Genomic DNA, 21,919 nt, shown 5'->3' with positions numbered 1-21,919 from the left:
TGTGAAGCACATTGTGACTGGCTGTCCAAAGAGAGGTTCATTGTAATGGGATATTGGGACGCTTGCTGCTGTGTGATCCTGCAGTTAGTACTACCGCTGTGAGAGAGATCACCATGCACACACGTCACACGCACAGTGAGAACTAGAAGCAGAAAGGTGCTCCCATTCCCAACCGCTCTTACGAACACAAACCAGTGGTTGATGACACAAAGGGTTAATGAAATGTGTTTTTAGAATGCTGTTTTTGAGTGATACTATCTTTGGGCCACCTACAGTACCTTTTGTGAATCAGTCATGTGTTGTTGAGCTCTCATCCAATTAACCCTTTGAGCAAATGGCAAAGCTCTGAAACAGAATGAAAACAACACACGCTAGGCATTTTCCCCAGATAAGACAGCTGGGAGGGCCTTCAGCTTTTTGAGTGACGTCTATGCCTGGAGCAACTGTCCCTCAATCCATGACTAAGGCCTTTCTTCAGACAGTGTGTGCAGTGCACACCTACACACAGTCTGTTGTGCTCCACGTCCGGTGAAATACGACAGACCAATCATCAATCTGGTGAATCAAAAGTAATCGCTGAGACATCCTCCCCTAGTTGATTGTCAGTACCAATTATGGGGAAGTTTCAGACGGTTTCATATAAATGCATGGATATGTCCATAAGTGCAATTGTGTATTTATGATTCTGTTAGGACCGAAGTAAAGCAGCCCAGGACCACTGAAATTTACTATAAGTAAAAAATTAAATAAAAACATTTTACCACATGGCTTAGCCCTCTGTGGTAGATAAGAGTAGTGGGCTACCAAGCTTCTCCTTCCTGTAGTTCCAATCAAGGTTGTCCAGTTGATAGCAGCACATCCTCTCTGGCTTCTGGAATGTAAACATGGTCTGATCTGCCACACATAACCTGATGGTTACATTGGAATAACATATGCATTTGGTTAATGAACCCCAGTTATTACAGGTTGGTGGTTGTCATACCTTTGAGTCATACAGTACATGTTTGGGGTGTCCTGTTTTTTTATTTCATAATTATTTTTGCTCACTGCTTTTCATAGACTCATAAAGCAGGAGTAGTTATAAATACCTTTGAAAGCGTTGGTTTTGGGATTTCATGCTGATGGGCTTTGACGTGAGGCCCATTTGTGAGCTGCAGTCACTCCACCCTAGTGTTTTGGTATATAAAGCATATCACCTAAGTTACTTGGTGACTCGAGGGAAAAATCCCCTCTCTTTTAATTAGTTGTGTGGAGTGGGCCTGATGGCATGGATCCTGTTTGTATTTATGGAGGCCCCAATGCTGCATTCCACATCTGAAACACTGCTCGTGTTAAGACTTGACTTCTCGTACGGTGAACTGGTGAATGGAATACAGCTGAGGAGGATTGCACTAGATTACACACCGAGATTGAGATTGGTCTCTTGCGGCTAGAGTTTGAAAATTATTTGGAACACAGTGTTGGCCTGATACCACCAATCAACTTTGATATCCCCATTGTTTTTTTTTTAAATTAATTAATACAAATAAAAATAAATTAATTCATTAAAATGTATTTTGAATCTTAAACTTAAGTATCATGAGAGCATGTATTGTAGCATGGGTGGCCCCATCTAGAAATCCTTTACCCCTTGTATAAGTGCCATTTTCCAACTCATTGAGCTATACAGGACCCATTGATCTATACAGATTTTGTCCACAATTTTGCCATCACTATTATGGGTCTCAACACTATTGCACAGCATGGTATTTAGTTTTAAGTGAGCATCATTCAACAGGTGTTTTCTGGAGTTTTCTTATGAAAACCTATCCAGCGTCTTTCCTGCATAGAGGATTTTTTGGTGCCCCTAAAAGAGTTTTTAGCCAGCACCAAAATGATATGAATTGAGAAAAGAATAGTTATTTGAATCTTCTGTGTGTCTAATAGCTAGTTTCAAGTTCAGTCTATTCTACCCCTTTCTTGCTATTTCTGTGGTTTGGAGAGATGTTATCTTGTGTTATGACAGAAACTTCAGATTTCTATCAAATAAAGAAACACAGAGTCATTGCCTTCACTGTTACGCTTTGTCACGATGCAGCCCGATCATGCTTACGATGCATAGTTACCCCCAAAGGTCCATTATGAGTCGGGAACAATCCTGTTACCCTAAAGTGCCTTGTCGAACAAGCAGTCCTATTTGCCCTCATTAGTAAGGAAATAATTGGCATTAGCTCATGCACATACCACAGCACTCCAGACGTCAAGTGAAAGAGAAGGCTGTGTTTGTTTAGTTAATTAAGACCAACAGCTTAAAAGAAGCTTAATGCTTAATCCCATATCCACTAATGGAATTTGTGAGATTCTTAAGCTGGTCGGAAATGCTGCCTAAGTTTAATGGACAGGGGAAAAGTAAGCTAGATAAAGCTATGATTTAAGAAGGGATGGGATGGAGACTGGGGAGTGTGCCAGGAAGTGTTGCAAGGGAGTTTGTCTGAAGTAGCTGTTTACTTATTATGCCGATGTCGTGAGAAAACTTCTCACCCCACTTTCCAAACTGCTGCCGTACTTGTCACGACTTTTGGCATAAACCATGTTGTGTTTTCTTCAAGGCACTTGTGCCATTGCACTGTCAGGGAATTCTTGCCTCTCTTATGCAAATGCCTTACTAACCACACAAAAAAAAGCATGTTTTTTGGGGTAAGCGGCCTTGCGGGAGATTAAGTCTAGGCAGCAGGAGTAAGATATCCATCTAGACCACTGTGTAGATGGACATCGGCGCGAAACGACGCGTTGTGAGCTTGTAGATGTGCTATTTTCACTTGTTTGGTCCCAGGCAAACATCTAAAAAAGTGCCAAGCGTCAAGCTAAAAAGTTTGGGAATCAGTGATCTAGACTAGCAGTCGTCACTATTTAATAGAATACTGCAGCTTTTTGACCCTGTGTCAAAGGCCAAATTGCCTGCGCAGAACTTCTTTCCCAGAAGAGGTGGATGAGAGGACTCCTTTGAAGTTGCGTGTATGGGGAGAGGCACTTACATCTGTCAAAGAACACTGTTGAGTTGAATGTTATCGGCCTCTCTGCAGCACTCCATACTGTTACTCCCTTACTTTGGAACTCCAGCAGCCATGTCCAACCAGATGCCTGTTCCCATGATGCCCTCCCAGTATCTACTGCAGATTGTTTCACGTAAACCTCTTTACAGAGGACTGATGTGGAACACAACTGGGATACTGTATACCAGTTGTTCTCAAACTTTTTCGTGTCAAGGACCCCCAAATAGACACTTATTAGCCCGCGGACCCCCATTTGAAAAGATATGCCAGGGACCCTCATAATAGATTGTACGGCTCTCTAGCAGTGATTTTCAACCATTTTAAATTTCAAGGACCCCCCAGTTTGACATGCATTAGGGCTACGGACCCCATTTAATGGCATGTATGTCTCTGGGACCCAAATTTATATTGTAAAATCAATGTTAATTTAACTCTGAGAGTGTACAACCCTAACGGGTCCATTTGGTTCCATTTGTACACTCTCAGAGTTACAGACCCATAAGGGTCCATTTGGTCCCTGTCCATCATTTAGCTGGGGACCCCCTGGAACCCCCTGGGAATACAACCGTGGAGTGCCAAAACCGTATATATACGGTTTTTGAAAAAAAATCTAACTCTGAAAGTGCACAAATGTAATAATTTGTGCACTCTGATTTACAAATAGATAAATGAACACTGAGGATTTGACTGGGCAGCTAGTCTTTGTGTGTTTGTTACTTATTACCACTTATGTATATCTATACTATAGGTGTTCAGCAAGTGTGTGAGCCTTGCGTGTATGTGTGCATGTAGGCATGGATGGGGTTATGGGGTTGCGTGTGTGCATTCGTGCCTGCGAGCATGAAGCCCAGTTGCATAATCCCAGCAGGCTGACGGCCAGGGAGATGTGATTGCATTCTTGTATCGCGGGCTTTGTTTATAGGTGCGTTTTCATTGATCCCTCCGTGTGAATTTAGCCCATGTAAATCCCTGACTATAGGGCCCCTCTGATGGTACAAAGACCCATGGATTAGCTAGAGGGCCTTTGCCAGTGCCAGTCAGAAGGGTGGCGTGTGTGTGTGTGTGTGTGGGGGTCACTTTGACCTCTGGAGTGACAACTTTAAAACTGAACACATGCCTTTTGTTGCTGGGTCATCATTAGGGTTGTCATGACAACAATGCACCCCTTACCCCCCCTCATGTTTTATTTGTTGCTATGGCGACTCTTGCATGCTTTTGATTGTACGCATCGCTTGTGTGTGGAAGTATCTGTATTAACCAGTTAAACCCTGTGTACTTCATGGTAAGTCAAGTGAAAATAGCTAAATGTGTCATGACGCATTGTGAGCTTGTAGATTGGCTAGATTTTTGCAGAATAGTTGACTATTATGCCCAGAATAGGGACGCCAGGGTTCATGTGGTTAAGGCTGAGTCATACTTAAAATAGCCGATATACTTTAAAAGATCTCACAACGCGCCTCACTTCGCTGTGCGACACCTGTGCGCAACCAAGTATGAATCACTCTTTACATTCACAGTGTCAGGGTTTAATCAAATGCCCCCCACCACGCACAAGCACACACACACGCATGCAAAAACACTATCCATTTCTTCAGTCATGGGCAAAATATATACGTATATCAGCAGGCATTGCTCATTCCCACACCATGTTTCTAACAGGTTGCCCGTGAATTCCTAGAGTTCCTCCCATCTGTACAGAGCGGTTTTTAGCCTGGAGCACAGCCTATACCTCTCTCTCTGAATGAGCTCTCTATGTTTGGACTTGAAGGCTGAAATCAATCTGCGGTTTCCGCCTAGCAGCCAACACTTAGAAACTTTTGTTTTTACCCATCAGAGTGGGGGATTTCAGTGAGCCCCGATGAAAGCATGGACTTCACCTTGCGCAACTGGCGTTCTGTCTTTTTCTCATCTTCCCCTGTAATCCCCCCCCCCCCCCCCTTCTCCCACTTTGTCGATATTTCCCCCCCTCACGGTGGAAAGTCATGCAAGATAGTATTTCAACACAGGTAGAGAAAGGAAAGGCTAAACAACAGCAGGTAGGCCCCTGAGGCTTGACACACCTCTCCACACCTTCACATCCCATCTCCCTGACACTCTCTCCCTCCCACCTCTCCTTCGGCTCTCTGCTCCCATGCATCTCTCCCCTCTGGAGGCACGGCACCTTTTCACACGCCGAAAATGTAAAGTTTATTTAAGGAACGAGGTAGACCTCTTGCCATCATTGCTCGTTATACAGTGAGCGTTATTTATACCGGCATGACATACTGTACGTGCTTTCTCTCTCTCCCAATGTTTTGTGATGCATTGCATGTAAATACCAATTATTATTTGTTAATGGTTGTAAATAATAGCTGGGGGGGTGCACACTTACTATAAATACAAGTTAGGCATGAACATTAACACAATCGCTGGTCTGTCCTGTGTTGAATGAGCTCCCCTCCAGTGTTGCTCCATAGGGAAACTCCAGGTAGGGGGTGTGAGCCAACACCATTATGTGCTTGGCCAATGAGCGCTGGCACTGGCACTTGCACTCCTGGGTCCAAATACTTCTGATTAAGCACTGCCAGCATTGCTACATGCTGAATAATGATACACGACACCAATCAGAGAATAGGGAAAATATGTCCTGCGGTAGCCTAGCTGTTGAGCAATCTTCCCCACACAGCCCTCACCTGTGCAATGCTTGATCTCAACTGGGATTAGTACTACCTTCAGGTATGCTACTCTCATCTCTCCCCTCCTTTGCCCTTAGTTGAGATTTATTGCTCTTAATAACATAATATGTTTCAGATCGCAAGGATAAAGTATACATAGAAATTGCTGCCTGATAGGTTAGGATGATATAAACGTCAATGGCGAGGATTGAATTCATGTTTGTATTGCTGTGAGCACATATCACATAGCATTGGGGGGGATTTCTATTTGGAGAGAGACAAGAGATAGACTATCAGGTCATATTAGTTACATAGTAACACAACACGCTAGAGTGCAAACTTTAATTTGAAAAATCTTGCAAATCGAGAAATATTTATAGAAGTATTAAGTAATTGTGGTTAGAGTGTACGTCCTTAGCTTGGGAGGTCGGGTTCAATTCCCTGGCCCGGTCATACCAAAGACTATAAAAATGAGACCCAATGCCTCCCGGCTTGGCACTCAGTATCAAGGGTTGGATTGGGGGTTAGTCCCTGCGACATACTAGCATCATGGCTGGGGATATACTTGTACAAGGTACATCAAGCCGCCTCACGCTATAGAAACAGGAGATAGACTCCTGCCCCTATGGGCCACATGGCTCAGGAACCGTTGGATCCCAAGGCTACTTACTTACCTTTAGTTGACGGTCACTGCAGAACCAGAGGACAACACAATTTGGGTGTCCAGCGGGAGTTCATGTGTTGGTAGGAAGTGGTGACCAGGAGGAAACCAACAGCCTTCTGGCTTCGTTTCCTCACAAGTGGTAGCCAGCGATGGTTTTAGGATTTGCTCAAAGCCTTCCCATCCAGAAGTGTGTTTTCATTGGAAGCCAGACGGCACAACTTGCAGACAGATAGCATCTTTGCTCCTGTGATGTTGTAAAGCTCCCCTCTCAATGTGCGCCAACCAGCAGTGGTGTGGGCACACCCATACCATCTTAAGAAAATAAACATGGGCATTTATTTTACAGTTACTCACGGATCGCCCACCTTTTGTTTCCTTGGCAGAGAAAGTGTAAGACACTTAACGCATATGATGTTTGGCACTTGTTTTATTTTTGCTCATTTCCACACCGCCCACATTAAATGGAAGTTACATTGTGTAGCACGAAAGGGTTGAGATTTATGTTCGCAAATGGTTGCACACAATTACAAGCCCCCTTGATGACAGCTCCTTTTTTTTTTTACATGTTCTTTTTGAACAGCGGTTGTAAGCAATAATCACCAAAGTCACATAAATCAATTAAATATCTGCGGGGAGCGATTGAAATGCATAAACCATGCTCCAACTAAATTTCGTACTTCCCCATCACCTGAATCAAAACTTGCGCTCTGCCACAAACCGCCAAATAATCCCCCCTTTTCACAATCACTGTTTGCTTTTCACACTGTTTAGGCACGCTGTGCCTGGCTCATTTCACTTGATCAAAATCCAGAGAGATGGTGCAAGTGAGTGATTACAGGAGCCCAACTACAAATCATGCTCTGCTTAAGGAAAAGAAAACCACACACACACACACACTCTCTACACTCGGATTCCATCTACCATCAGTACCACCATGTCGGATGACACTGTCAAGATGACCTTGCACCCCCAATCCGCCATATAATAGGGTGTTTTGTGTTGCACTGCAGTGTTTGACACAGAGCACCAGCAGGATTACGGCAGCATAGTGGTGAAAGGACTTTGATCACTTCTTCCCCGTCTTCTGCAAGCTCTCCGAGCAATGCCTGGCCCACTTCAGACAAGGGGGAAGTAGAACTCCCTTCTTCATCACTCACTGTTCTAAGTCTGTGTTTTAATTAGGGAATAGAGTGAGGGAAATGAGAGGCAAAGCAGCTTATGTCTGCTGATGTTGTCTAATGAGGAGCCTTGTTAAGGAAGGCAGAGTGCTGTGGCCCCAGGGTTGACTTGTAGCTAGTGACCCAGAGAAAGGGTAGCCTGGCTGGGAGTCACTGCTCACTGCTCCTATCCGTATACCCAAGCCTCCAGTTCTTGACTGTAAAATGGGTGTACAGTAATGTATTCGTGAGAGTTTGCGAGTGAAGAAAAGGATGCCGCACACTTTTAGAGCATATCTGTGGTCATAATGGAGGCATAGTCAACAATAGATGGCAAACATATTAAATGTTTGTGTATTTTTATATCCGAAGTCCCTAAAAGTCCAATCTTAATTACAGTACTTCCAGTCAAACAAAAAACATAATGTATGATTACATCAGCAGGCACTACCAATTACACCCAATAAAATGATGACTGGCACCTGTCAGTCCCAACGCGCAGTGGCTAATCCCTGTGTCACTGGTCAATCCCTCTTCCATACAGAGCTGGTGCTAGACACTAGAGGGCGACGCTACTCTGTAGAAGGTAGAATGTAAAACAAATATGGCGGATGCAGCTATACAAATGGACGCAGTAAAACAAATATAGCGGATGCAGCTATACAAATGGACGCAGCTAAACAAACGTTTATGTTTAGTAACATAAACTTAATTCAGCATTGCCTTGTTGTGTAATGCGCGACACACAACACGGCGTGCAGGAGTTTAATAGCCCGAGGGGACGGGACAGACTTGCCCCCACTGCTGTGATTGGCTGAGGAAACACCCAGACTCTGTTTCACTAGGAAATATGTCAGGATATGGTTGCAAAAAGCCATTTCAGATGGTCTATAAACTGTTTATTAGGACTTTTGTGCACCCTCACTCAATTAAGACTGCTGTGGGTGGAGCCGGGGGGAGTGACTCAGAGAGCAGTGTCATGGTTAATTGATTGGCAGGTGTTTCCAATTGTGTAATTGTGCCAATGTTGTATGGCTGTTCTCATGCATTTTTCTCAGTCTGTTTATCTTAAAATTGATTAAAGCAGATTCATATCGTTTTTGGTATGGCGTATGGGCAGTCTGCACATAGTTTGCGTGCGCACATCCCCGGGTATATGGACTAGTGGTCTGCAAATGTTTAAAAGTGAACACAATATCCTTTGTCTGCAGGTATGCCATCATGTGTGGTATCATGGCAGAATATGACACGGTGCAGAACAAGATAAAGAATGGCTACATATTCAAGGTAAGTTGCATTCTAGCATATAGTCTAGGCAACAGTATGCAAGATTTGTTACTCCTATGCATATTGATAAGCATCTCCTTATCTCAGCTTTCAACCTGGTGTAAAAAGTGCACATCAACAAGCTCACACTGCAGCTTGTAGATCAGCTGTTGACGAAGTCAGGTTTAAATGGAGAAAGAAAGATAAAATAAAACGCATATGAGCGTTCTTGTTGCATCTACCATGAATAGTCCGGGCAGTGCTTTTCCTACACACAGTTGCAGAGGGCCTGTAGCCCTGAGGCCACTTATATCAGTTCTTGTGATATGCCAGTTGCATAAGATGGAGGGTGGAAGAACGGCACGTAGCATTTTGTCTGCCTGTCATCTGCTTCCCCAACACTGTTTACCTGCAAAGCTCTGACAGGTGAAGCAGAAAGAGAGAGAGAGGGCTTGACACGGAGAAGAGGAAGATTAGAGAAAGAAAGAGTGGGTGTCGGGGGGTGTTTGTGAAATACTTGTGGGTTGGTGAAGCAGGACAGATCAAGTGGGGAACAAAAGGCATGGTAAAGCCCCCGTGTCATTGATCAATATTCCTAAATATTATTCTCTACCCGTCTGTATATTTGTCCATCTGTCTCTCCTCCCAGGATCATCTAGATAAAGCCATTGAGCTTAAGCCACAGGACCCCCTGTCCTACTACCTACTAGGACGTTGGTGCTATGCGGTACGTGACACACACACACACACACACACACACACACACACACACACACACACACACACACACACACACCCATTGTTCACATCTTTCCTCCCATTGGCAATTATGAATTTATGGAGGCTGACATTTCTGCATGGCCTACCATCTTTGCTAACCCACCCACAGTTTCCCCTCATTCATTCCCACTGTTCAGATTTCCGCAGTGTTTGTTTGAGCCCTGCAGAAGGTTGACACCACCCATTGACACCTCATTAGCCCTGGTGTCCCTATTTTGGGCATGTCACTAAAGGTGAACATTTTCAAAAGGTTTCAACAATTTCTAAAACTTTTTTCTTTTTTTATTTGCAAAAATTGCAGATCTACAAGCTCACAATGTGTCAGGATGTGATGGTCTGTGATCATGTAGATTGGCTATTTTCTCTATTTGTCCTACAACGAAGGGCTTAAGTGGTTAAATTACATTTGCATGAAAGAACTATATGTAAACTATTTCTCCTCCTTGGAGCTGTTTCCCATATAGCTTATGGTTCAATCATTTAAATGAAAGAAGAAACAATTATTGATCATCACATACAATGATTTGGAACGTTTAATTCAATAAATGAAAATAAATGGACAAAGTATAAAAGTGAACCAGCTGTCAACAAGTGAACAAGTGCAAAGTATTTGTGTTGATTAGCACGGGTAACTTGTTCACAATAATGGTTTCCTCAAAGGCAGGAAGTTTTTCTTAAAATAAAGGAGACACAGTTTATTAGATTATGTTGATGGATTATGTAATGCACATGACTCTGGATCGCTGAGAATGTAGAACAGCTTTTTCTCTGGGGTTTCAATTGAATGGGTTTCTGTGAGGAGGAGAAGTATGACTTTGCATTGAACATACTATGTGCAATACATACCGTGGTATTTATATTGTGCAATGGTCTAGCAGGGTCAGAAGTGGTTGTGCAGAAAACTTGACAAAACCAGCATTTTCCCTTAAGCAGGCTTCCATTAGGCGGCTTCTTTGTAGAATAGCTGATAGAATTTCACTGTTCATATCCAGTTCTCTCTCTCTCTCTCTCTCTCTCTCTCTCTCTCTCTCTCTCTCTCTCTCACTCTCACTCTCACTCTCACTCTCTCACACACACACACACACACACACACACCCCCCCTCTACCTGTACAAAAACAGGGAGCAAGGGAAGCAGTGAGTGATTAAGCACATTTGGTGGTGGAAGTAACACCTGATGTTTTGGGGGGTTGAATTTTATGTGTTCTCAATGGCGTATTCGTATTCAACAATGATCTACTGTTTACATTGAGGCAGCAGTTCTCTTTGAAAGGCCCCATGATGACGCCAAGGCAACGCTACACCTGCAATTACACGTTGTGCTAAGATGAATAGGGCGAGGAAGGAACAGTTCATGTTTGACCCAGGCTGCTCCTGGCTATTCTCTTCTCTTACAACTGTCAGTGGAAAAAGACCGGTCTACAGGGTTCCTGTGGTCATGGGATTTTAATATTGTATTTTCCAAGGCTGGAATAGAAAGAAAATGATATGTAGTATAGCCTATACAAAAGGAAGTGTGGATATTTTTTTTTTAACCCAGCCAGTTTTTCCATGTAATTGCCTTTTGATGGAATAAAAAGTCAAAAGCCAGATTTGAGCTTGATTACTCAAGTTTCCAAGTGAAGCCAAAGCAACATCTTGGCCATTCAGATAAACTTGTCAGCAGCAGAAAATCGGAACGAATTCAATAGTCAACATTTTCTAAAGAGTTTGAAATATGCTGTGCTAAAGAATAGGTGAGATTGTGTTCATTTCTATGGCAGTATTATAAATGGACTTATGGAGGCAGAAGTCATATATTTGTTTCTCAAATGACTGGATTGTGGGTTTTTTGGTCATTCAATTGAATTCAATAATATGTCTAATGCCTTAACAAGATTTTTGTGTGTGTTTCAGGTGGCTCAGTTATCGTGGATTGAGAGGAAAGTTGCCGCTACCTTATTTGGGGAGCCTCCAACTGCCACAGTCCAAGATGCACTGAAACATTTCCTTAAGGTACGTTCATTCACCCTGCCTGTTTTCTAGTTGGATTAAGTTTTACGTTAATGGGGCTCAGATCTGTCTGAAACCTTACATCACAGATACATCAGAAGACAGACATCATAGAGGCAGGCTACATGAAGCCAGAGATCCACATGGGAGCAACACCGTCGTGAGATCCACATGACAACATGTTGGATGATAACTGCACATAACCGTACATTCGATTAGACGCCTTAGATCCCTAAATATGCAACCAGTCTATTTCTGTGACATTTTGCAGTCTTGTCGATGGTGGATCATACTGTATGTATGCATGTATGTAAATGAAAAAGAAATCGACAAAAAAACTAAAAAGCTGTGTAGAGTTACTAGGATTAGTAACTGAATATCATTCAGTTACTGTTTTTATGAGAAATGGATTTACCCTGCTACTGTGATTTATTTATTTATTTCCACAAATTGCCGTTGGATTTGTTTTTATTATTTGTTTGTTTTTAATTATGTTTTGGCATGCTCTGAAATATTGAACACACACATTGCAACATGTGCAGCACACAGTGCTCTATTTGTCTGGTGTTAAATTGAAACTTGCCTCCAGGTTGCATTCTGCATCCAGTTTTTAAAGACCAAAACCTCTGTGTTTAGAAAGACTTAATCTGTGTTCCCACATTTCACATGTTTACATAGTAGAGAAATGAAATGTGCTCCTGGCCAATATTCTTATGCATGCGTCTTCCACATCTCGTGTGTATCTCACCCATCAATTTGATATAAGTGTTCCCTGTTAGAACTTGTCGCGCATGGCCGCAAGGACTCGGGAGAGAGGCTGTCTTTAGCTTCAACAAACACGTCCTGCAAGGTTATACAACATATCCTCATGCTAACCAATAGCCGGGTGTTATCTGTGCTGGCCTTGACTATGGCAGAATTGCTAAGGCTGTTGGGGGGGAGGCAAGTGAGTCCAGGGAAAATGTCCACAGTCTGTGATTACCTGTGTGAAGTTCAGAAGATCCATTTTTATTATTCCTGCTGGAGATTCAGATTGGATTAAATGGCTGTTTCAATCACTGTTTCTTAGTGTAGGGTCCGGGGACCATCAGGGGTCCAAATAGACCCTTATGGGGCTGTAACTCTTGAGAGATACACTGAGGAATACTGTAGGTAGTTATTAATTAATTGAGGCCTAATGTATATAAAACTGGGAGTCTTTGAAATGAAAAAGGTTGGTAACCGTGGAACTTGTCTCTTTGTCTCTTCTTGCACTCACAGGTCGAGGAGATCCAACCCAGATATTCCAAAGTGAACTATGCGTATTTAGCCAAGGTTTGTATGTGACTTTAACCAGTTAACCCTAGATACTTTGTTGACCGGGGTCTATCCTTTTATCACCAAATCTCTTTGTTGAAAATAGGTGATCTACAAGCTCGCAATATGTTGCGTTGCGAGCTTGTAGATCTGCTATTTTCGCTAAATCTTCGACTATCTTTGCTGAATGTTCAACTATCATGACATCTCCAGAATAGGGATGCTTGGTTTTATGTGGTTAAGATCCAGATCTATTCAGTGTCTTTATTTGATAGCCAGATCTTATTCTGGGACCACATTATGTGTTAATCTGTGAATACTATAATGACATAAATATCATTGTTTCTTTTCTTGGACAGTGCTACAGAGACCTGAACCAGAAAAAAGAGGCTAGAACGATGTGTGAAGCTGCTTGTTCAATGGATACTGTCTCTAAAGAGGTAATGATTGTTAGTGGCCCATAATGGTGTATTTACCTCCTTTTACCTCACTAGCTTACTAGTTTGGTATTTTCTCCACTGGCCAGGGGCTAATCATGCTTTTGAGAGAAGAAGCACATTTCTATCTATGCTGGGGGTCTGTCATGTTTAAGCCATTGACTACGGCTTCACAACGCCGACCATTTTCCAAAGCATACTCTTTTCTTTCTTTTTCAAGAAAGAAAGTATGGTATGAAAATCAATTTGCAGACTTGAGATATCTCTTACTTGAGATAGGTCATCCAACACACTAAATATATCATTGTGCAGTTAGTAATTGTCAAAGTTATTGTTGCATTTGAATGCATATTAAAGCGTATATTGGTTTGAAAAGTCTAGCAGGAAAAGATCCCTGGAGAATTGTTATTATCGTCTCCGCCAGTTTCAGGCACTGAAATGGGTTATGAGTCAATGACAGAAACGCTAAATGTAGAGTATGTACAAGTACTACTGGCGATGGCAATAACAATACCCGCTCAACATATTTGACCTTTTATTTGAATGCACACTTATAGCCAGTGCAATTTGTCCAAAATGTATGCATTTTGTATGCATTCACAAACATTGTTCCCATCAACCAAAGGGACGGACGCTTGTTTCCTACTGTCATATTTCCCATAAATTGGAGGGATGTGTCAGTTACTGATCTGCCTGGAGGGACAACTGCATTGTAATTGGTTAATGACTGAGCAGTACAATATAGCAACATGCATACTACAGCATACTCTGTATCTGTATACTTGTTACGACTATTGGAGAGAAGTAGAAAAGTCGCTGAGAGGATGACACGTCCTGTTTGCTGATTGACACGGCGATCAAAAGAAAAACAGCGGTCATGCACCCTCTCTCTTATCAGCAGATGAACAACAGGTGCTTGTATTAAGATAAGAATGTTCCCACCCACATCCCCGTGACCCAACTATACACAATCACTGTGACTGTACAGTAACAAAAATAAACAAATGTATAACCAAAATGTAAACCATTATAAAATTGCCCATTTACAACTAACCCATTCCTACAGTACTCATACTTGGTCATGAAAAATTGGTGTCGGAGCACCTCAAATTGAGTTTTGAGTAACTAGAGGTTCATCTAGAGTTCGGGCCGCAATGCATTGCACTGCCAATCTGACTGATATGCCCATGTATGGAGATCTCTGTATTTGTCAGCCCTTGTCCCTTTTATGCCCAAACACACAAAGGAACCCTGAGGGTCCTTGGACCCCACTTTGAGAACCACTCCTTTAAAGCCATCACCCGGCAAATGGTCTATGTATAATATATATGGCCAAAGCTGGAAAAAAAACACTGTATTCTCATTACATACTGTATTAAAACAGTTACGTTTCCTTTGATCAGACATAGCTATTGTCTGTAATCTGGCTGGGGGCACAAACCACACTGCATCATAACATGGCTAGAGCCAGACTGATTAGAGCTGAAGGAGGTCACTCTAGTGTATGTACTGTATTGTAAAACGTTACCTCTCTTCTAGGATGAGGAAGCACAGAAGGAGCTGGACTTACTTTGCCCATCGCTTGGTGTATGAACACACTGTCCAATCGTCCAATGTTTCGGTGGCCATTCTTTCCACGGATTGGAAAAGAAGGACTGTTTGCTCCACTGGTACCATATCTACTTTGGACTCTCTGTGTGTATGCCTGACTGCGTGTGTGTGAGAGTGTGTTCCCTGAAATTGTATTCACTCTGTGAGTGTGTGTATGGGGGCGGGGGGTATATAAAAAAGCTACTATCGTGTTCCAGTGAGCACACAGACATAATTGCATTATATGTTAAAGGATATTTCAGAGCCATATGTACATTTATATTTTGTCCTCTGGCACTCTTACAGTGGTGCAAGTAGGGGTACAGGGTGTCGCTCAATTACATTTTGGACACATGGCTGCATAAGGGATTACACCTGTAACATTTATGCTACAGGTCACTCGCACTAACTGCTGCATCGTCTTGTTTGCTCATCATTAGGAATGAGGGACTGTCAGAGTTAAAACCATCTTCTTCAGTTTTAAAAGCAAACAGGTAGACTAAACAGATTATGTTTTATTCCGTTTCAGGAAAACAAACAAGTCATATCTGAACTTACACTGTACTATATCTGATTGTATTTTTCTGACATCTACACAGACATCTTGCAATCAAGTCTGCAGGATAATACTGTTAACAAGAGTGAATATTTCACAGAATTTAAGTGAATTGTCTTTTATTGGTAAAGATACTGTGAGTTGCAAGCATGTGTCCCCGGTCCCTGATCCCTGATCCAGTATTCCAGTGTCAAAGTTAGATCAAAAATGTACTTTATATTGAATATCCAGTTGCACTGAGGATGAGTGTATATGCACCAGTGTGTCTCGAAAACACCTTAACTACAAAGAGCCGTCAACATTTTAGGAAAGCGATCGTTGGAGCCTGTTCCCTCTGCTCCATTTCCTGTTTTTGTTTTGTCTCCTGCTTCACGTTCAAGTGGCACTGGCCAAAACAAGACCTCCAACAATGGTGCACCCAAACAAACATGTTGATCTGTGACCACTCGATGACCTTTGGCCCTCTTTTCACTGCAGTCTTCAAACCAGCGTGGATGCAGATTGGCAACATGCACAGCATAATCTAAGCATTTCATTTACTCTTATTACTATAGATAACCCTAGCTGTCCTGGGCCACAACTTGTATAATGTAGGATCACTGGAGCTAATGTCATCGCTCCTGTAATGTAACAAATTCTGAAATATCACACAGCTAAATCTGCTGTATCAACAATTCAAAATATAATTTTGAGCTAAGTAAGTTTACATTATCCATGCTTTGATCGCATTGTTCTCAGATTTGTATGCATGTATGTAAATGGAGTTATTGAGAGAAACGTAGGATCCGTCCTAAACGCTGTTGTCCAGCTTCTCTCTGTAGACAGAGGTGGCATAAAATTGAGTGGCTTACTGGATTTACAGTGAAATAGCAGGAAGTGGTCATCTAGTCTTCACTAGTATGTTTTCATGGTGCTTGAATTTGCATTCCAATTCAAACAATGCCCTTTTTGTAATATGACCTGATGAGACTGAATTAATTTGATATTTTATATAATGTTACAGTACATCAGTCAGATCGAAAATGGAGCATTCGTTTTTCGACACGAATCGACGCTAAACGAACGCTATTTTATTATTTTATGTTATTTTTCTCCTCTGGTTCTTCTTAAAACGGGAGCTAAAACGCTAACAGTGAAACAGGGAAGCGTTTCGGCCCCTGTTTTGAGACAATTTTATACTCCGTTATGCCGATCGAGCTCGCAGATTGGCCATTTATTTTTATTACGCTGTCAGCGTTCGGTGGACCGGATTTCGACTTTTAGCCGGCTGCGGTGCACTCTTTGGAGAAGAACAGTCCGGGGGGAGCACCCGTTTTATAGCGTGGGTGGCGACATTGAAGCCTGCCGTAAAACAAGCGCTCCTTTTTCGATCTGACAGATTTTCCACATGTACTGTAACATAGGTATATATATATGTTACAGTATGATTAAAAAACTGTTAGATTGAAAAAGGAGTGCTTGTTTTCTTTGAGTTCACCCCCCGCGCTCCCCCGTGGCGGGACAGGACCCCCGTCAAAAAACGAAATTACGTCTCGGAGGTACCGAGACTGGGGGGGGGGGGGGGGGGGGGTTACGATTCTGTCCCATAACTCGGACAGTGCTGAGTCGGCTGAAGGTGCGCACCACTCTCGGCTCGGCATGGCACGGTAACTCGCTCGCCTGAGCTCGCTTGGCAGTGCCTCTCGTGGCTCAAGTCACCTTCAGACGCCGTGCCTCCGTCGGTGAAAACAAGCACTCCTTTTTCAATCTGACTGGTTTTCCAATAATACTGTGACGTAAATGTGCAGCTGATTTGACTAGTTTTTAAAAAATACTCTTAACGTAAATACATTTAAAATTTTCTGTTAAAAATGAGTGAATGGAACATTAAAGACGAGCTGAAATCCATCTTTTTAGAGCATAACTGCAGTCATATTGGGGACATCATTGTGTGTTCAATCTTGATTCTTTCCTTTCAAAAGAAAGTGTCATACGCATGCTTACATCAGCATTTACAAGCCAATTTCAACCAATATTATTACATCCACCTGTCAATCAATCTTCAGCCTAAGATTCATTATTATACAGACAGACACTACTGGGCGGTGCTGTATGCACTGGCCACATTTAGGATGGCGGAAGCGTGAAAAAGGATCACATTTTTTGTTCTGTGATGTGTAAAAAACAAACAAAAAAATGGGTGACATTATATGCAATCACTTTTGCAATATGCTATTTAATTGTCCCCCAATAATAAAAAAAAATATATATATAAAAATACAAATAAAGGTTCGCATTTTATAGCTAAACAGTTGAATAATAGGCAATGCAGTAACATTTTAAAAACAAAGACAAATATGCATTTGTTACATAACATTAATAACAAATGCTTTATTTGTATTTGATATTTTTGGGGGTTTTCTGCCTTTATTGATAGTACAGCGGTGATTTGACGGGAAATGAGGAAAAGTCAGGGAGTGACATGCATTAAACGTCCACTGGGCTCGGAAATCAAACTCGGGACTCTCTAACCGCGGACACCTTAACCTCAAGGCCACTTGATATTTTGTCTGCCTCTTTTGGCGGTGCTGGGTTTTTGTTCATTGTGTACAAGTCTTGCCTTGCGTCCCTGACTGGCCCTTACAGCAGATTTCTTGGAATGTGATGCATTTTCTTGTTCATCTTCAAGTTGCACATTTTCAACCACGTTCTTCCATCTTCTCTGTGCTGGGGACAACCACGTCATTGTAGGCCGGAAGAGCTGCCTTTCTGCTTTTCTTGACTGGCCCTGCAGAAACCTCTCTTTTACTGTCAGTATCTTGAGCTTTGCTCTCCTTTTTTGGCCTTCCTTGACCCTGGGTAGCAGACTTTAATTTGGCATAGGGACATGCAGTTGTCTCAAAAATAGCTGCTTCATGATGGGCACGAAGGTGGCGCTGGCCCTTGGGTGTCTCTGTGGTGGTGATGAGCGGTTTGTCCTAAACCTCTGTAGATTCAGGAGGCACTAGACTCTTGATTTCCTGTTTCCTCCTCCTTCTGGGCTTCTCAGCTGGGGCGATGACAGCCTCCTTGTGTACCTCTTCTCAACAGTCTTGGGCAAATTTTGTGTAGACTTCCTCCCTCTTCCATTCCAAACTCTTGTTCCCACAGCGGCAGAGGATTGTTGAGAGAAATTGAAATCTGAAAGCAGATTTTTGTGGTAAAATTCCATATTAATGCTTTAGATATATGCAGAGTGCAAACTGCAAAATCTCCAGGATTTTCATAGTTAAGCTTCAAAAACATATTAACCAGACCAAAAAACAGATTTTTGATGCTCGAAAATGCCATTTCAGCTCGTCTTTAAATGGAGTGTAAGTGATGTATTTTTGTTAAAATAAGTGTTGAATAGCTCTATATTCCAATAGCAATCACTGCTCACAATGTACATGTTCAGTAACATGGGTCTTCTTCTCTCTCTAGTCTTAAAAAAAAGTCTGCTGTGTATTCATGTGGGCGTGATGGGAATGCGCAATAAGAACCGCCTTTTTGTCAGAATATAGAACTATTTAACACATACTGTAGTCATACTGTGTAACTTATTCAATTTTCTTTTTTCACACCGGCCACTTACCAAAATTACTCTGACAAGTTCATAAATACTGTTTCTGACAAGGTTGTTGTTGTTGCTTTGCAAAAATAATCTTAAGCACTAGAACCCTGCAACATTTGTTTTGGAGCGGTACTTCCGTGATTTTGTTTCAAACTGAATTTTGTGAATCCCAGTTCTTACAGACCAAAGTTGCCAAAAAAGATGCCTAAAATGAATTGTTACACAGTATCACTTTAATGATTCAAATACATATGTATAACTTACACCTGCTTTAACCTATTAAACATTTTATTAATTTAATCAAGTGTTACAGGGATGATGTCTTTTTGAAGGCAAACCTGTAAGTTACTTATGCTATGGGTTCCCATGGCAGATTGCCAGTGGAACTTTTGCAAAATAAGCTCTGTTGCAAACAAAAGATGATATTCACACATTTATCTCACACAGATTACCAATGTAATCTACATGAATCAGCACACGTTTTAATGATTTTTGAACCACACATGCACCCAGTAAGTTAAGAAATTGCACATAATGGTTCACGTTTGAGATATTAACGGGTGTAATTTATGTCATAAAAGTAAACATGATTATTTTTTAGGCTTATGTTAATTTATTATCACAACGCAGATTATTTTCTGAATACTTTGAAAACCCTATGTTAGAATTTATATCAATAAATAAATCTAGCAAGGAAGCTTTAACACTGTTCTAATCCATTATAGCTATATTTTATGATGAGATTATTCAAAATTTTGGGTTTTGTGGTTTTTTTTATACTTTGGGATGAGGACAGGCCTCTCCTACTGTACCGATCATGTCATTTTCCTCTGTTTTTGATTTCCTTTTTTTTCTAGAGTATCAAAATTATGAAAGCTACATGAAAAATGTAAATTGTTTTTCTTTGTTCTAGAGTATCAGAAAAAAAAAAAAGTATTTTGTTTTACCAAGGTAATGTACAGTGTTCCTTGAAGTTGTCTTATAAATTATACACTACATAGAGATTATACTGTACACTGTCGAGCGGTACCTGACTGTAATTAAACGAGTGCAATTCTGATATGATGTTTGTTTGCAAACCTTTGTTTGTTGATTCAGGTGGACCTGCAATAGTCACAGATGGGCACAAATGCATCAAAAAGTCTTGTTACAAATACTTGCTCATCAAAATTAAATAAATACTGGTGAAATTAATTGGCAATAAAGTCATTCGTAATTTGAAAATACAAAACTACGTGCTAAATCATCTAAATACAAGAAAGACATTTTTTTATGGTGTGGCCCCTAGGCGCTGAGCTGTCAATGAGAGGGTCGAGTTAGTTTCTGATCGATTTAATTTTATTTAGTACTTTATTAGCAGTTTGAACGATGCTTTTTTAAGGCATTTTCTATGTTTAAGATACTGCAACAAGCTACGGTAGCCTACATGCTGCTGTCAGAGCCAGTGTAATGTTGTTTAGTCATAATTATGCTGATCGTTCTGTTGCCTGTAATGTCTGTTTTAGAGCAGCGGGGGGTAAATTGACATTTAAGTGGCATCGAAGCGAAGCACATATATATATATATGTGTTGTGAACTTGTGATTAGGTCCTGTAAGTACCAGACATGCTGTATAACAACTGGTTATATGCTGGCACAGAGTTTTGGTACCCAACCCTACACAGGTGCACTGTGCTGTGTCGAGGCCGATATTAATAAACTTGACCAATGAGGCCAAGACTACTTCCCCTCAACATTGTTGTTGGTGTTGGGAGAAAGGATAGCTGAGTGTTTAGTTTTCATACCACATGCACACTAAACACCGGTTTGATTCCCAGCCGGCCAGAACAATTTCTGAAGCTCATCCCCCTATTCTCTCTGCATTTGAAAAGAAAAGGGGTTGGTTTGACTAAGAGATTAGAGAGAAAATCGAAAACAGTATCAACTACAGCAGTGGTTTACACTCTTTTTCATATCAAGGTCCATTATTTATTCTGCATTTGAGCCATGGACCACCATTTGATGAGATTTTGCCTCTCAGACCGAAGACTTTGAATATTTCTTCTACATTCTCTTAATTGATCTATAAGGGTCCATTCGGTTACCAACTGTAAAGCGCTTTGGATGAAGGCACTATAAATGCACCATTTACCATTTATAATGAAGTCTTCCATAGATACCACAAGATGCCACTGTCCCAGGCTAGCACTAGTATGTAAATTCACATGTTGTATTGTACATTTACAAGTTGCATAGAACGGCTATCTCCTACATTCAAGTGCACTGGACCCAACAGGATGTCAGGTGGTTTACTTGCATCTAAAGAGTGTTGCAAGCTATATTCAGTAGCCTGGTGATGAAAGTTCTTGACATGAATGAAATGCCATAATTGAGTAAGCATTTAAGTACACAAAGACAAAAGTTTTTTTTTTTCTTCCATCCAGCAAAATACAACTTAAAATTAAATACTTAATTTAAATACATTAAATCGACATCTATGGCAACAGTTAAATATGAGTGCATGATTAAAATGTTATGGGGGATTTTTTTTTGCTTTATTATAAACCAAATATTGACATTGGTTCAAGTCCAAAACCAATAGAACAACAGGCAGGTTCTTGCGTGACTTTGAGTGATGTTGTAGTTTTAAGGCCCACCTTCCTTTTTCGCAGACATATACTGTAAATTGTGCCAGGTTTATTAGGATTTTGCCACTGGATCTGATTCAATCTAACTTCCTTCCAGTCTAGTCATGTCTCAGTTTTATGTATTACTTTGCCATGATGGAATCATCCTAAAGAGCTGGCTTCCAAATTAACACCGTTGTTTGTGTAGTCTTGCAAGAACTCCGTTCTCTGGCTGTGATTGTTTTAGCCTGTGACCAACTTAGACTGTGAGAGACGTAATTAAATTAAGACCATTACAAAGATAACTGTTATTTTCTATG

At 41.3% G+C, this 21,919-nt stretch overlaps 1 protein-coding gene across 2 annotated transcripts in view; it reads left to right on the top strand.

Moving 5' to 3' along the window:
* rmdn2 (regulator of microtubule dynamics 2) overlaps positions 1-20,053 on the top strand; it is a 38,083-nt gene extending 18,030 nt beyond the window's left edge. The window contains exons 6-12 of one of the 2 annotated variants that reach the window (XR_014602162.1): positions 8,719-8,794; positions 9,423-9,500; positions 11,448-11,546; positions 12,804-12,857; positions 13,199-13,279; positions 14,816-19,056; positions 19,097-20,053. Coding sequence is in view for 1 of the 2 variants with exons in the window: in XM_084077347.1 (XP_083933473.1) it covers positions 8,719-8,794; positions 9,423-9,500; positions 11,448-11,546; positions 12,804-12,857; positions 13,199-13,279; positions 14,816-14,869 (442 nt within the window). In the remaining variant the exon portion in view is untranslated. Of the gene's footprint in view, positions 1-8,718; positions 8,795-9,422; positions 9,501-11,447; positions 11,547-12,803; positions 12,858-13,198; positions 13,280-14,815 lie in introns of both variants that reach the window. The other variant, XM_084077347.1, reaches the window with a different exon arrangement.
* The last annotated feature ends 1,866 nt before the right edge of the window (positions 20,054-21,919 follow it).

The sequence above is a fragment of the Gymnoscopelus microlampas genome, assembly GCF_963454915.1.
Source record: "Gymnoscopelus microlampas genome assembly, chromosome: 13".
In the NCBI taxonomy this organism is placed as follows: Eukaryota; Metazoa; Chordata; class Actinopteri; order Myctophiformes; family Myctophidae; genus Gymnoscopelus; species Gymnoscopelus microlampas.
The sequence above is the reverse complement of the archived record's forward strand: the minus strand, read 5'-3'. Positions and strand labels throughout refer to the sequence as shown.